Source organism: Elgaria multicarinata, chromosome 3, assembly GCF_023053635.1.
Source record: "Elgaria multicarinata webbii isolate HBS135686 ecotype San Diego chromosome 3, rElgMul1.1.pri, whole genome shotgun sequence".
NCBI lineage: Eukaryota > Metazoa > Chordata > Lepidosauria > Squamata > Anguidae > Elgaria > Elgaria multicarinata.
The window spans coordinates 166,655,332-166,670,525 of NC_086173.1; the positions used below are offsets into that span (position 1 = coordinate 166,655,332).

Consider the following 15,194-nt stretch of genomic DNA (forward strand, 5'->3'; position numbering starts at 1 on the left):
AACGCTATCCATTTAAAATAGGGGTGTGTCCCGCTTTGTTATGGATCCACGGATCCAAAGTAGAGCGGGCTGATCCGGATCTCCTAAGCCGGGTTCTGGAACAGATTGGGGGGTGGTCCGGATTGACCCGGAGTAGTTCGGAGGCAGGTAAGTGGGGAGGGGAGCGGCAGCAGAACCAGGTAAGGGTCAGTGGGGGGTTACCTGGCTAACCCACGGCTGCAGTCCATGCAGTGGCGGACAACGAAGCCAGGTAAGTTGGGAGGAGGGCTTATTCGGTCCTCATTTCCCCCCTTCCCACTTTACCTGCCTCCGTTCCCTGATGTGGAAGCAAGGAAGTGGGGAAGGGGGTGAAATGGGGGCCTAATATCGATCCAAACCTCCAGATCTTGCTCCGGATCCAGTTCCAGAGTGGATCCGAGGAGGTCCAGATCGACCTGAACCGGTTTGGGCCCGATTCGGAAGGTCCAGATCGGGATCCGAAGCAGTTCAGGGAGGGTGTGCACATCCCTAATTTAAAACAACTATTCTGGGGTCACTTAAAAAACATGCCTCAGCCTGGGAGAAGAGAAAAGTCTTGACCTGGTGCCGAAATATAACAATGTTGGCACCAGGCAAGCCTGATCAGGGAGATCATTCCATAATTGAGGGGCCACCACCGAGAAGGCCCTCTCCCTTGTTGCCATTCTCTGAGCTTCCCTCAGAGTAGGCACTTGGTGGAGGACCATAGATGTTGAATGTAGTGTTCAGGTAGGTTCATGTCGGGAGAGGCGTTCCATCGGGTATTGTGGTCCCAACCCCTCGGAAATCCTAGCACATCCTAGCTTAAAGATGTGCAGAGATTTCCGGGGTGTGTGGCCATGCTCCCTTTTGCCTTTACCCACCCCTGGAGTTCAGCCCAGAGAGCTTCTCTAAAAAGGAATCTGGCCCTTGAGATAAAAGAGGTTCACACACACATCCAGGCAGGAGGTCAGGAATCATGATGGATGTCACCAAAGTTGGGTTTCCTGAGCTCAGAAATGCAAACCTCGACACCCATCCAAGGCAAACAGTGAAGACCCACCCCCTGTGGTCTTCACAAATGGGGATCCACGTTCCAGTGCCCACATCCCTGGGATAATCTCCCTCCCCTTGGTCTCGGTTTCAGGACACGGTGATGGCGCTCCAGGCCTTCTCCAAGTATGCAGCCCTGATCCATTCTAAGGGCTGGCTAGGTGCAGACGTGACCTTGAGCTCTGGAGACCAAATCCTGCAGCAGTTCCACTTGGACAGCACCAACCGCCTGCTGCTTCAGTGCCAGGCGATGCCCAACGTGCCCGGGGACTACACGGCAGCAGTGGCGAAAGGAGGTTGTGCCTTCTTGCGGGTGAGCATCCCAGGAAAGGTCTTCTTCATTCTCATGGAGGTTCTGGGCTGAGGAGAAGGTCCAGGAGGCAGAAGGATTGCTTTACTTGTAAAAGAGGAGGCTAAAAGGAGACATGATAGAGGTGTACAAAATGATCCATGGTGCGGAGAATGTGGATAGGGAGGCATTTTTCTCCCTCTCTCAAAATACTAGAACCCAATGGGGTCATCCCATGAAACTGATGGGTGGGAGATCCAGGACAAATAAAAGGAAGGACTTCTTCACACAACGGAGTTAAATAATGGAGTTAAACTACAAGAACTCACTGAAAGAACTGGGCATGTTTAGCCTGGAGAAGAGAAGATTGAGGGGAGACATGGTAGCACTCTTCAAATACTTAAAATGTTGTCACACAGAGGAGGGCCAGGATCTCTTCTCGATCCTCCCAGAGTGCAGGGCACGGAATAATTGGCTCAAGTTAAAGAAAGCCAGATTCCAGCTGGACATCAGAAAAAACTTCCTGAGTATTAGAGCAGTACGACAATGGAATCAGTTACCTAGGGAGGTTGTGAGCTCCCCCACACTAGAGGCATTCAAGAGGCAGCTGAACAACCATCTGTCAGGGATGCTTTAGGGTGGATTCCTGCATTGAGCAGGGGGTTGGACTTGATGGCCTTGTAGGCCCCTTCCAACTCTGCTGTTCTATGATTCTATGATTCTATGTAGTGATGGCCCCCAATCTGGATGGTTTTAAAAGGGGTTTGGATAAATCCCTGGAGGCGAAGGCTATCCATGGCTACTAGCCTTGATGGTTGGGTGCTATCTCCAGTATTCGAGGCAGTAAGCCTGTGTGCACCAGTTGCTGGGGAACATGGGTGGGAGGGTGCTGTTGCACCATGTCCTGCTTTGTTGGTCCCTAACTGATGGCTGGTTGGCCACTGTGTGAACAGAGTGCTGGACTAGATGGACCCTTGGTCTGATCCAGCAGAGCTCTTCTTATGTTCTTCACTTGAATGATCTTAACAACGGATGAATGTATCGTATTTCTTCTATTGTAAGATGCCATAGATTGTAAGCCACACACTCATTTCAGTACCACCAACAGAAAAAACACACACCTAAGACACAGCCGTGATTCTAAGACGCACCCCATTTTTAGAGATGTTTATATGGGGAAAAAAGTGATTCTTAGAATAAAAAAAATAGGGTATTTGGTTCTGAGGTCATTAGACAGAGAGCATTCTAGCAGTACATGAATAGCATCTTCAACTGATACAGAATTGCAACTGCATACTCTACCCTTCTTAGGAACCCCAATAATAATAATAATAATAATAATAATAATAATAATAATAATATAATAATAATAATAATAATAATAATAATAATAATAATAATAATAATTCGGTCTAGATGTCATGCCCTGTGTAGATATGGAGTCAGGGGATGAGGATATGGAGGAACCTGGACCCTGTGCTGAAGAGTCCAGCTCAAAGGGGGTGGAACCTGTGCCAGCAGGGGTTCCTGCCAACCTAGGGAGCCAGGAGGAGGAAGAACCAGGCACAAGCATGTCAGCAGGGAATCCTGCCAATCTAGACAACCAAGTGGGGGAAGAACCAAACATACCCACCTGCATCTCTCTCGTTACTGATTGAGCAAGCTACCAGGATAGATGGCCGGCTGACAGCACGCAGACAGGCTTGACAAAGGACTATGCCTCACAGCTATGGACGTATTCCTACAACACCTTCAGGCCCCTCACCAGTTCCTTCATCTAGCCCTCCAGCAGAACCCATGCAGCTAGGGGGTGCCCGCCCACGCCTGTCGGCAGCTGAGAAGGAGCACAGGAGATCAGCTGGCCTCTGCCTTTATTGTGGACAAGGGGGGCATATTGTGGACAAGGACCCCCTTGTCAGGAAATGCCCCCCCTGGCTTAGATAGGTTCGGTAGCCTGGGAGAACATGGGACACCCCTATCCCTACCCCACTTGGAACCCAGAAAGGACCCTCTGATTGTGATGGCCACCATTGGGGGAAATGATGGCCAGATGCTGCCGGTGGGAGCCATGATAGATTCCAGGGCTTCAAGCAATTTCATGGACCTGGGGTTTGCTACTCAGCACCAGATTCCTCTGTGGCTATTGGCAGAACCTTGGCCTGTAGAGACAATTGATGGTCATCTCCTAAAACCAGGTGCTGACCCTGGAAATCCAAGGCCATGTGGAGCTAACCCCGTTTTATGTGGCAGCTGTACCGCATTTCCCACTAGTCCTAGGAATGCCCTGGCTGACCCAGCATGATCCCCGCATTTCCTGGACATGTCAGGAAGTGCTGTTTGCTTCCGAGTACTGCCAAGAACACTGTTGGCTGGAGCGGATCCATGCTGCCCCAGCGACAAACTCCATATAATCCTTGGCAGTACTACCAGTTAAATACCATGATTTTGCAGGATTGTTTGAGAAAAAAGAATCAGAGACTACCCCCACATAGAGTTTACGACTGTGCCATCGAGTTGGTCCCAGGGGGCCCTATACCGGTGGGGTGCCTGTACTCGTTATCCGAGCCCGAATTAGCAGCCTTACGGGGCTTTTTGGAAACCAACCTGCAGAAAGGCTTTATTTGGCCTTCTACATCCCCTGCAGGTGCTCCCGTCCTCTTTGTTTGTAAGAAGTGTTGCGAATTACGCAAATGTAATGATTATAGGGCCCTAAACCAGATCACAATCCGCAACCGGTACCCATTACCCCTGATCCCCAAACTACTGGAACGCCTCCATCATGCCAGGGTCTTTACGAAACTTGACCTCCGGGGAGCATACAATCTGGTGAGAATCCGGGCCGGGGATGAGTGGAAGACTGCCTTCCAGACCAGGTATGGGCAGCATGAGTACACAGTCATGCCCTTTGGGCTCTGCAGTGTCCCGACTGTGTTCCAACATTTCGTGAATGACATCTTCAGGGATTATTTGGACCGGTTCATTATCATCTATCTGGATGATTTCCTCATCTACTCCCCCACCCAGACCACCCATAATGCTCATGTATGGGCGGTACTTCAGAGAATCCAAGAGTACCAGCTATACGCCAAATTGGAGAAGTGCGCTATCGATTTGACAGCAGTAGATTTCATGGGCTACCGGATCTCAGCCAAGGGGGTGGAAATGGACCACTCAAAGGTGGAGGTTGTGCTTACCTGGCAGCCTCCTCGGAACCGGAAGGAGGTCCAAAGGTTCCTGGGCTTCGCAAATTTTTATCAGCGGTTTATACCGAACTTCGCGATCCTGGCAGAGCCCATCACCCAGTTGCTACATGGAAAGGCCCGGTTCCAGTGGACGTCAGCTGCCCATCAGGTATTTGGGGAATTAAAAGCTCGGTTTACCTCAGCCCTGATCCTATAGCATCCTGATCCTCATACGCCATTCATGGTTGAGACAGAAGCATCCGATGTCACTATCGGTGCAGTATTGCTCCAGTCAGCCAACGCTGAGTCCCATATGCGACCTTGTGCTTTCTACTCAAGACAGCTCACTCCCCCAGAACGGAATTATACGATTTGGGAAAAGGAGCTTCTGGCCATCAAGGTGGCCTTTGAGGTCTGGTGGCATTTGCTGGAAGGAGCAACACATCCAGTTGAGGTGTGCACAGACCACCGTAACTTGGAATACCTGCAAACTGCTCGAAAGCTGACACAGTGACAGAAGCGATGGTCCTTGTTCTTTGTCCGGTTCAACTTCAGGGTGAAATATATCCCACATGCCCAGAACCGACAGGCGGATGCCCTGTCTCAGAAACCAGAGTATGCTATGGAACCAGAGAGAGAGAGGCCATTGACCATCCCCCATCCCGAGCATTTTGCGGCTGCATTGGTAACCCCCGTCTTGATAGACCAAATTCGAGACCTCCAGGCCTGGGACACTTTGGTTACAGTGCATGCAGGGGACGAGCCCCTTACCCCTTTCCCCATGTCTGAGGGCCTTCTGTATCACCAGGGCCAGCTCTATATGCTGGTAGGTCCTTGTAGGGAGACGGTGCTACATTTCTGCCATGATTCTAAACCCGCAGGACAGTTCAGACTGTGCAAGACCCTTCATCTTCTCACTCAGGAATTCTGGTGGCCTCGTGTTCACGGTGACATCGCCCGTTATGTTCAGAGCTGCCCAGTGTGCCGACGAGTGAAGGACATCATGGGGAGGCCTGCAGGATTGTTGCACCCCTTGGCTACCCCTTCCGGGCCCTGGTGGGTCATTTCCATGAACTTCATTATGGACCTCACCCTCTCTGCTGGTCATACCACTGTGTTCGTGGTGGTCGATCTGTTTTCAAAGATGGCCCATTCTGTTCGTTGCTCTGGGATTCCCACAGCCAAGGAAACAGCATGGTTATTTGTCCACCATGTCTTCTGGTGTCATGGCCTTCCGGAAGGTATTGTCTCCAATCGTGGCTCTCAGTTCACGGCACGATTCTGGAGGAGTCTACTCCAACTATTGGACATTACCGCCCACATGTCATCTGCTTATCATCTGCAAATGGATGGCCAGACTGAATGCACAAATGGTACGTTGGAGCAGTACCTGCGGTGCTACACCAACTATCAGCAGGATAATTGGGTGGAATTGCTCCCCTTGGCGGAGTTTGCCTACAATAATTCTGTACACACCTCGACCCAGCAGACCCCTTTTTTCGTGAAAGGGGGGTATCATCCCCATGCTCCTGTGTTAGTCCGGGACTTTCACCATCATTACCCCAGGAAGCTGGGGGGGGGGCTGGTTTGGGGGGAGGGAATGATGGAAGGGGGAGTAGTGTCATGCCCTGTGTAGATATGGAGTCAGGGGATGAGGACATGGAGGAACCTGGACCCTGTGCTGAGGAGTCCAGCTCAAAGGGGGTGGAACCTGTGCCAGCAGGGGTTCCTGCCAACCTAGGGAGCCAGGAGGAGGAAGAACCAGGCACAAGCATGTCAGCAGGGAATCCTGCCAATCTAGACAACCAAGTGGGGGAAGAACCAAACATACTCGTTCCGTCGTTCAGCCAGAAGCGAGCAGAAAAGGAAGCCAGACGCCACTCCCAGAGGCTTTATCTGAAATGCCGAGCAATCAAGGAGCACCTGGGGGCAGCAGTGACTTGCATATATATGCCTCAGGGAGCTAGGGAGAGTTTGTCAGAGGTTAACTGATTACCCTGGCAAAAGCTCTGGTGTTGGTGCCTGTGACTTCTCAGCCTTGTTGCCTAGTATCCTGTTTTGACCACGGACCTGTCTTTGACCACGTTGCCTGCTCAGCTTGCTTGACCTCGGACCGTCTCTGGACTACACTGCCTGATAAATCCTTTGTGACCACGGACTTGTTCTGGACCACCCTGCCTTCCGTAAGCCGTGACTATACACTCTGTGACTTGGACTATTCTGTGTGCCCCTCTGCCTGCGTCGGGCTGCTTTCAAGAGACTGAATCCTGCCTGTGAACTGTAACTGTAATTGCTTAGTTGCTGCTATAAAGTTGGCAGATTACCCAAACACTGTTCTTATCTCTGTCAGTGCTTTAATTGGTTGTTTATTGTTGGCTGCTGGCAGCTTTCCCGGACACTAGAGCAGTCAGGAACATGGGGGCAGCAACCGTGTGGCAATGTAGCAGCTCAGGAAAGAGGAGCAGACAGAGACCAGACCCTACCTGGGTCCCAAAGGACTCATTCTGATGAGGGCTGGGTGGCATGTGGGCTCTTCTATAGTCCCTCCACCTGACTCCCTCCCTGAACGCTGCTTCTATGCACACTCTCTGTGGATGTTAGGCACAGATCCAGCTGCAAGTGACGTTTCATCCATAAGGATGTGGCGCCCTCGGCAGGATATGGTCTCTGGTCATCGGGGGTCTGGGTTTGGGGTCCTCAGAATCAGAAGATCCCAGGTTGCTGCAGTGGTGTCAGGGCCCAGATCCAGCACCTTGGTGGGTTGTCCATGTAAGTGGCCTCTCTCCCTCTTGAGTCATGGTCCAACCCTCTTCTGGATGTCTGGATCGTGGAAGACGTAGCCACAGGGAGAGAGACATGTGCCCTTTCCTTTCCAGACCACCTTGAAGTACAACGTCCAGCTGCACCACAAGGTTGCACCATTCAAGTTGGATGTGCACACGGTTCCCGAGACCTGCACAGGAGCCAAAGCTGAAAGGATGTTTCAGATTGCAATCAACGTCAGGTAAGCTCGTCCTAGCTAAGGCTGAGGGGAAATCGGGGCCATGGCATTAGCACTGGGTCAGGGGAGAGAAGGGTGAGGAGAGACATGATAGCACTCTTCAAATAGTGGAAAGGTTGTCGCACAGAGGAGGGCCAGGATCTCTTCTTGATCATCCCAGAGTGCAGGACACGGAATAATAGGCTCAAGTTAAAGGAAATCAGATTCCAGCTGGACATCAGGAAAAACGTCCTGACTGTTAGAGCAGTATGACAATGGAATCAGTTACCTAGGGAGGTTGTGGGCTCTCCCACACTAGAGGCCTTCAAGAGGCAGCTGGACAACCATCTGTCAGGGATACTATAGGATGGATTCCTGAATTGAGCAGGGGGTTGGACTCGATGGCCTTTTAGGCCCCTTCCAACTCTACTATTCTATGACTCATCAAACTTTACATCCCGAGATCTCACCTTCCATTGCTTAGTGCTTCCTAGAAATGGGATGACAAAGGGCGGCTACGTGACTCTCTCCCCTTTCCCTCTTGGTCTCCCAGTTACACCGGCAAGCGCCACGTCTCCAACATGGCGATCGTAGACGTTAAGATGCTCTCAGGACACTTCCCGGTGAAGTCATCTGTAAAGAAGGTAATGGCTCTCTGTGTTTACCCACCTCACTCACCACCCACCCCAAAGACCACGGAAGGCCTGAGAAATCAAGGACTGCCTTGCTGGATCTCCCCCATAATGTCCATCTAGTCAAAAAGCAGCCTGCCAGAGGTTCACAAACAGGACCTGAAGGTGGTGGCCTCTTTCCGTTGTCGCTCTCCAGCTTTTGCTATTTAGAGGTAGACTTCCCCTGCACACAGAGGCTCCATTAAGCAATTGCAGCTGATGGGTGTTATCCTGACCATTCATCTCTGGTAGCGGCTGCCAGCCTCACATGTTGGTCAAGGGCATTTCCCAGCTCAGCCTGATGTTCCAGGACCGTACAGAGGCTCCTCCTTTCCCCCTCACCTCAAAGCACCTTCTGCACCATTCCCTGGAGATCTCAGAGGATGGCAGGCAGGGTGGCTTCAGTCCATCATTCAACCACGGCAACAATAAAACTCTCTGTTTTGCCTCCTACAGCTGGAACACCAAACTAACAACGAGTTTACCCAAGAGACCCCTGGACAGTTCGTGGGGCATTTTGATCTGGTGAGCGAGCGAGAGGGCAGAGGTGGGGGGTGAGAAAGCCGTTCCTTTGGGAGGGTTCGTGGGCAGGGTAAGGGTGCTTTGCCCTCACCCTCCTGCCTCGTCTTCCCATAACCTGAGAAACAGGCTTCAGTCCATCATTCAACCACGGCAACAATAAAACTCTCTGTTTTGCCTCCTACAGCAGGACCATCACATCAAGCGGACCGAAGTGACCCCTGGACATGTCCTGCTGTATTTGGATCAGGTGAGCGAGCAAGAGGGCAGAGGCGTGGGGGCGAGAAAGCCGTTCCTTTGGGAGGGTTGGTGGGCAGGGGCAGGGTGCTTTGCCCTCAACCTCCCGCCTCGTCTTCCCATAACCTGAGAAACAGGAACGTGTTGATGAGCCACTGATGAATAGAACTGCTCTGACTGTCCACAACACCCTCTTCTTCTGATGGGGGAGAAATGCGTTCGGCTTGCCTCCCATTAATGATTGACTCTGTGAACTGAAATGCACCTCTCCTCATCTCCATCCGGGGCAGTGAGAGGCATGCAAAGGAAGGCTCAGGTGGTGCTCTGAAGAGGCGCTCTCCCTTCAGCAGTGGCACAGCCCCCCACCATGGCTGGCATCCTTGATGTTATCTCCAACCCGATATTGGAGATAACAGCAGGGGACATTCCTCCAGGGGGCTCCATGGGCTGGACTGGGTCCACAGGCAGGAAGCTCCACATTCCTGGACTATCTTCACCAGATCAGATCACAAATGACCCCGGCTGCTTTTCCACAGGTGACCAATAAGACCCAGAGTTTCTCCTTCACAGTGGAGCGAGACGTGGCTGTCCAGGGCCTGAAGGCTGCCGTAGTGAAGATCTATGATTACTACGAAACAGGTGAGAAAGGGAACAGCTCCGGCAATCCAGATTGCTCTGCGTATTTTATGCTTCTCCATTAACCCGTAAAGCAGCTCACCCCAAAAATGTAAAATGCCATACAAAAAGGATATTTATAAATATCCTAGAAACCAACCCTTTAAAGCAATGCATGATAAAGCAGGATGACGGTAGCAAGAGTTGACTCCTCTGGAAGGATTTGTGGGAGGAAGAGGCAGGGAGAAAGACACACCTAACCATCTTTCCCTTGCATTTCCAGATGAATATGCCATCGACACGTACAGCGCCCCCTGCAGTACAGGTAGAGTATGAACCATGATGGCCTCTTGCTGGAACCTTCCATCCTGACCTTTCCTTCAAATGCTTCCCTCTCTCTTGGTGTGGAAGTCCCTGTTTGGGACTTCCTGGAATTTGCCAAGATCGAACTCTTCAAGTGTCCGTGGGTTGAAAATGTATAAGCTTCCTACTCAGTGGATGCTTCAGAGAGGGCTTTACAGAATTGCCCATTTCAACAGGGTGGGTTCAGGATGGCATTACCTGGGGTGAACCGCAAAAGCTACCCCCTTGCCAACCGATCCTGAGATCAACAGAAGGGGGCAAGGAGGAGGAGGAGGAGGGGCCTGGAAACAAAGCCCTATGAGGAGAGACTGGAAGAACTGGGCCTGTTTCGCCTGGAGAAGAGAAGATTGAGGGGAGACATGAGAGCACTCTTCAAAGACTTGAAAGGTGGTCACACAGAGGAGGGCCAGGATCTCTTCTCGATCCTCCCAGAGTGCAGGACATGGAATAATGGACTCAAGTTACAGGAAGCCAGATTCTGGCTGGACATCAGGAAAAAATTCCTGATTGTTAGAGCGGTATGGCAATGGAACCAATGACCTAGGGAGGTGGTGGGCTCTCCCACTCTAGAGGCCTTCAAGAGGCAGCTGGACAGCCATCTCTCAGGGATGCTTTGAGGTAGATTCTTGCCATGAGCAAGGGGTTGGACTCGATGGCCTTGTAGGCCCCTTCCAACTCTACTATTCTATGATTCAACACGGTGCTTCTCCAGAACCTGGTGCCAGCACCGTTGAAGCCCTGAAGCACCAGGATCTCTCCTCCCCTGAGCTCGACGCAATCCCTTGCAATTCCCAACTTCCCACCGTCTAAACCGGGGCTGGGGGAACCTCAGCCCTCTTGGGGTCAAAATCCAGCCAATTTTGGGTCCCAGTCTAGGATTCCCCAGAAGGCCCTACCCTTTTCCCCCTAGCTCCATCCCTTTTCTCCACAACCACCAATCTTTTCATGATTCCTGGCTTCTGTGCATCTTTCCCCCCTATTCTGAAATGCCTCTCCTGAGACTAAGTCCCTGGCCCTGAGGGATTCAAGGGGAAATACACTGGGATTCTGGCCCTGCCCCTTTTCTCTTCAGCTCTTCCCATCACTGGAATGTGGCCCTGAGAGCTGAATCCGGCCCTCGGGCTGAGAGAGGTTTGACATTAGGGCTGTGCGGGATTCAGATCCAAATCCCGCATCCGAAGCAAAGCGGGGTGATTTGGAAGGTCAGAATCGGGATCCGAAGCGAATCGGGGGGGTCCATGCACAGCCCTATTTGACACCCTGGCAGTGAACCCTCTGAAACGGATACCTGCATCAGAGGAGACCGTGAGCTAGTCAAGGTGCCCCACCTGGGGCTGTAGATTCAGGGCTACTGTGAAAAGGGCAGGAAACTTCTTTGGCTCATAGTTGTCTGGGTCAATGCAGTGTGTGTGTGTGTGTGTGAGAGAGAGAGAGAGAGAGATCGTTTGGATTTTCTGCCTCCAACACCTTGTGCCATCTCTGCCTGAATACTAGGCCTAAGGAGGCTTATTTTACACTCTTTTCTCCACCACAGGTGCAACTAAACACGTGAAGGCATGAAGCATGAAGTCACGTCCATCACCCCCCCCGCTAGATCCTGTTGGCATCTTCCTACCACCGGCCAATGTCAAGACAGAGTTCAGCAGGGAGAACAACGCAGAGACAGAATACCTGTTTTTCAGACACTGTCAAAAATAAAATAAAAATAAAGATCTGTCCCATTTTGTTTCCTACCAAATCTGTGTGACGTTCTCATTCCACTGTTTTATGAGCCCCGCGGCAAATGCTCCCGAATAATATCCAGAATAATAAGAATAATTATGCTCCAGAATAATAAGATGAAGAGCTATTGGGGAAACAGGTGAGGAAGGTCTGTAAGAAACCACACCCTGAAAACCACCACAGGGATCGGTATTGGGACCAATACTTTTCAATTTGTTCATAAATGATCTGGAATTCGGAGTGAGCAGTGAAGTGGGTTGGTTTGCCGACGACACCAAATTATTGAAGGTTGTGAAAACACAAAGGGATGGTGAAGAGCTCCAAAGGGATCCCTCCAAGCTGGGAGAGTGGGCGTCCAAATGGCAGTTGTGGTTCATATGTAGCGGGACGCACCCTAGACCTGTTTTTTTTTCCAACTGGATGTGAAGATAGTGATCTGAAAGAAGCCAGATTCCAGCTGGACATCAGGAAAAACTTCCTGACTGTTAGAGCAGTGGAATCAGTTACCTAGGGAGGTTGTGGGCTCTCCCACACTAGAGGCCTTCAAGAGGCAGCTGAACAACCATCTGTCAGGGATTCTTTAGGGTGGATTCCTGCATTGAGCAGGGGGGTTGGACTTGATGGCCTTGTAGGCCCCTTCCAACTCTGCTATTCTATGATTCTATGATTCTAAGGCATATCTAGGGAAAGTGTATTCGCAACGGCAGCTCCTCCAACTGCGCTAAGTAACTTAGATAGCTGCTGTACAGCTTCATTTCCAAATTCAAGCTTGGCGGTACAAACTGCACCCTGTTGATATTGCTGGTGGAACGTTCAAAGAACAAGCCGTCCAGATACGCTACGGCAGTGAACCGGAGCAACTCCTTGGAAGTGTCTGATACGACTGTGCGTAAATAGCTCAGGGTGTGCGGAATACCTGCAAGGGAGAGAGGTCAGGGTACTTTTCTATGCCAAGCTTTGAAGTCTGCTATTGCTTCTGGAATCTTTGTGGAATTAACACCGTACACCTCATTTTTTCTTTCCTATCTTTCAGTACATTCTGCTATATAACCTTTAAATTTTTACTTGTCAAAGGTTAAATGACTGGGTGTGTTAACTACCAGCTGGACATCAGGAAAGACTTCCTGACTGTTAGAGCAGTACAACAATGGAATCAGTTACCTAGGGAGGTTATGGGCTCTCCCACACTAGAGGCCTTCAAGAGGCAGCTGGACAAACATCTGTCAGGGATGCTTTAGGATAGATTTCTGCATTGAGCAGGGGGTTGGACTTGATGGCCTTGTAGGACCCTTCCAACTCTGCTATTCTATGATTCTATGAAGAGTGGGAAAAATATTTCAGTAGACCCTGGGTGATGGAAGGGGGGATGTGGGGGTGGTTGTTACTTGATAAGGAAAGGATTCAGTGATCTCAGTGGAGGGAGTGGGGAGCAAACAGAACAGGATGGAGCTTACAGTGGGAGTGTAATTACTGCGGGAGAATGTGCTGCAAAGCGGAATGCTTTATTGTTGGTAAGGTTTCCTTGAGAGGAAATTAAATGGCACAGGTGGGCTTTGTGTGTCTGGGAGGACAGACACAGAACAGACGGAGAGGGGAGATGGCGGTGGAGAAGGATGGTGAGCAAACATGAACTAGCCATGACGGGTTACGCTTCCTGTGATTGGGTTAATTTTTTACAACAAGCTACGGCGTTTCTAGCTTTTGGAGATGACCCAAAAGAATACTGTGGTTGATGGTATCAAAAAACACTAAGAGACCAAGCAAGCTCAATAGTCTTGAGCTTCCTCTATCCCACAAGTCGTCATCCATCAGGACAACCAACGCCAGTTTTGTCCCAAACCCTAGACTGGAATTGGTCGAGATGATGGGTGTCGTCTAAGAAGTCCACTGCGGAACCACCGCTGTGACAAAATGATAATTTATGCTATTGTTTATATGTGTATATTTATTTGAGTGTTTGGTTCAGGTTTGGATTTGCTGTGGCCAATCCTTTTCTTTTCAGGAAATGGTTAAGTAAGTGAGAGGGAGGAGTTAGAATGGTGAGCGGCATGAATGGCGTCATCTGATTGGTCGGTTGATTTGAATGGAAAGGGGCAGTGAGAGACAGTTAAGGAGGTTTGGGGCAGTTAGAGGAGTCACTCATGGTTAGGGAGTCAGTGAAGGTAGGAGGGAGTGGAGTTTAATAGAGGCTTGTTTCAGAATAGTATTAGGAAAGTGGGGTTACAGGATTTGGAGGTGGTTAGTATTCCCTGGGAGGTTGAGGGAGATAGATGTATGTTTATCACATAGAATAATCTTAAAAGTGTCTTTTAAAATCTTTTCCTATATCGATAAACTTAATTCTTAGTTTGTTTTATCAACCACTGTCTGCTCAGTCATATGTGTTACTTCAGGTGGGCAATACACATGCACACTCACACACACAAAGTTTATTCTCTTTTAGAATATAAAAAGTAGGGTGGTAGCAGTGAAGGAGAGGTTTAAAAATCAGGGCTGTGCAGCGCCTTGGGCCAAGGCCCCGAATCTGAGCCAAGGTGGGCTGAGTTGGCTCGGCTCAGTTCTGAGGCTGTTCAGGCGAAGACTGAGGTGCCCCGAAGCTGAAGCCAATTGGCTCTGAAGCTTTGGGGCGCCTCGGTGCTTCTGAGCGGCCCTTGGTGGTCCCTTACCTGCTGTCACCATCCGCCGCTGTCCACCGCCTCTGTCCTTGTGTCTAGCAACTGCCACCAATGCATATGACCGGAAGTAGGCTGTGGTGGCCCACCAGATGCAAGGATGGAGGCAGCAGCAGAGGACACAGGTAAGGGGCCTTCGTTGCTGCCATCCTTGCATCTGGTGGCTTCTGCTGACATATGCATCGGCAGCAGCGGAAGCCACCAGACACAAGGACAGAGGTGGTGGAAAGCAGCAGCAGGTAAGTGGGAAAGGGAGCCTTTTCTGGGTGCCATCTGCCCAGCCAGCACCAAGAAATGTCCGAGTCACCTCGGAGGGCCCGAATCTCACCTCAGCTTCAGCACCGAGGCAAGTCAGGCAACCCCCGAAGCATCTCTGAGCCAAACTGGGGCTGCTTCGGGGTCTCCGATGCAGCCTCCAAGGCAGATTGGGGGGTGAGTGCACAGCCCTATTAAAAATAGACATCACAGAGGCTGGTGACACCACACACCACCCTCTCAAGGAACTTTGCCCCCCCAAAAGGGTATTTGTAACTGGGCAGTTATGGTTATGGCCCTTAGATATATCATGAGACTGTGTTACTTCACTTTATAAACCACCTTAATGCATGTGGCCTGCAGAGTAGCTAATAACAATAATAATACAGTAAAACATTTTCTTTTAAAAATGTTTCTAACTTTCCAAGTCACCGTAAAAAAGAGTGGCAGACAAAACGCCGACCCCACCAGAGGCCACATTAAAACATATGTATATGACATATATTAAAACATATACAGATAAGCCATGAAATTAAAAGTGTTTGATCGGCTCATGAAGCCAAAGTCCTGTCTAAATGTAAATGTCTTTGCTTGAAGAAAATGAAAGAGGAGGCTAAGCAGGAACCAGCCTTAGCTACA

General features: G+C 50.4%; 1 protein-coding gene across 1 annotated transcript in view; it reads left to right on the plus strand.

Annotated features, from left to right (window-relative positions):
• Positions 1 to 11,644, plus strand: part of LOC134396116 (alpha-2-macroglobulin-like) — a 116,370-nt gene extending 104,726 nt beyond the window's left edge. Inside the window, exons 32-39 of the mRNA XM_063122478.1 lie at positions 1,145 to 1,363; positions 7,398 to 7,525; positions 8,055 to 8,145; positions 8,629 to 8,697; positions 8,879 to 8,941; positions 9,465 to 9,567; positions 9,827 to 9,868; positions 11,441 to 11,644. Coding sequence (XP_062978548.1) covers positions 1,145 to 1,363; positions 7,398 to 7,525; positions 8,055 to 8,145; positions 8,629 to 8,697; positions 8,879 to 8,941; positions 9,465 to 9,567; positions 9,827 to 9,868; positions 11,441 to 11,466 — 741 coding nt within the window. The 3' untranslated portion in view covers positions 11,467 to 11,644. The remainder of the gene's footprint in view (positions 1 to 1,144; positions 1,364 to 7,397; positions 7,526 to 8,054; positions 8,146 to 8,628; positions 8,698 to 8,878; positions 8,942 to 9,464; positions 9,568 to 9,826; positions 9,869 to 11,440) is intronic.
• The last annotated feature ends 3,550 nt before the right edge of the window (positions 11,645 to 15,194 follow it).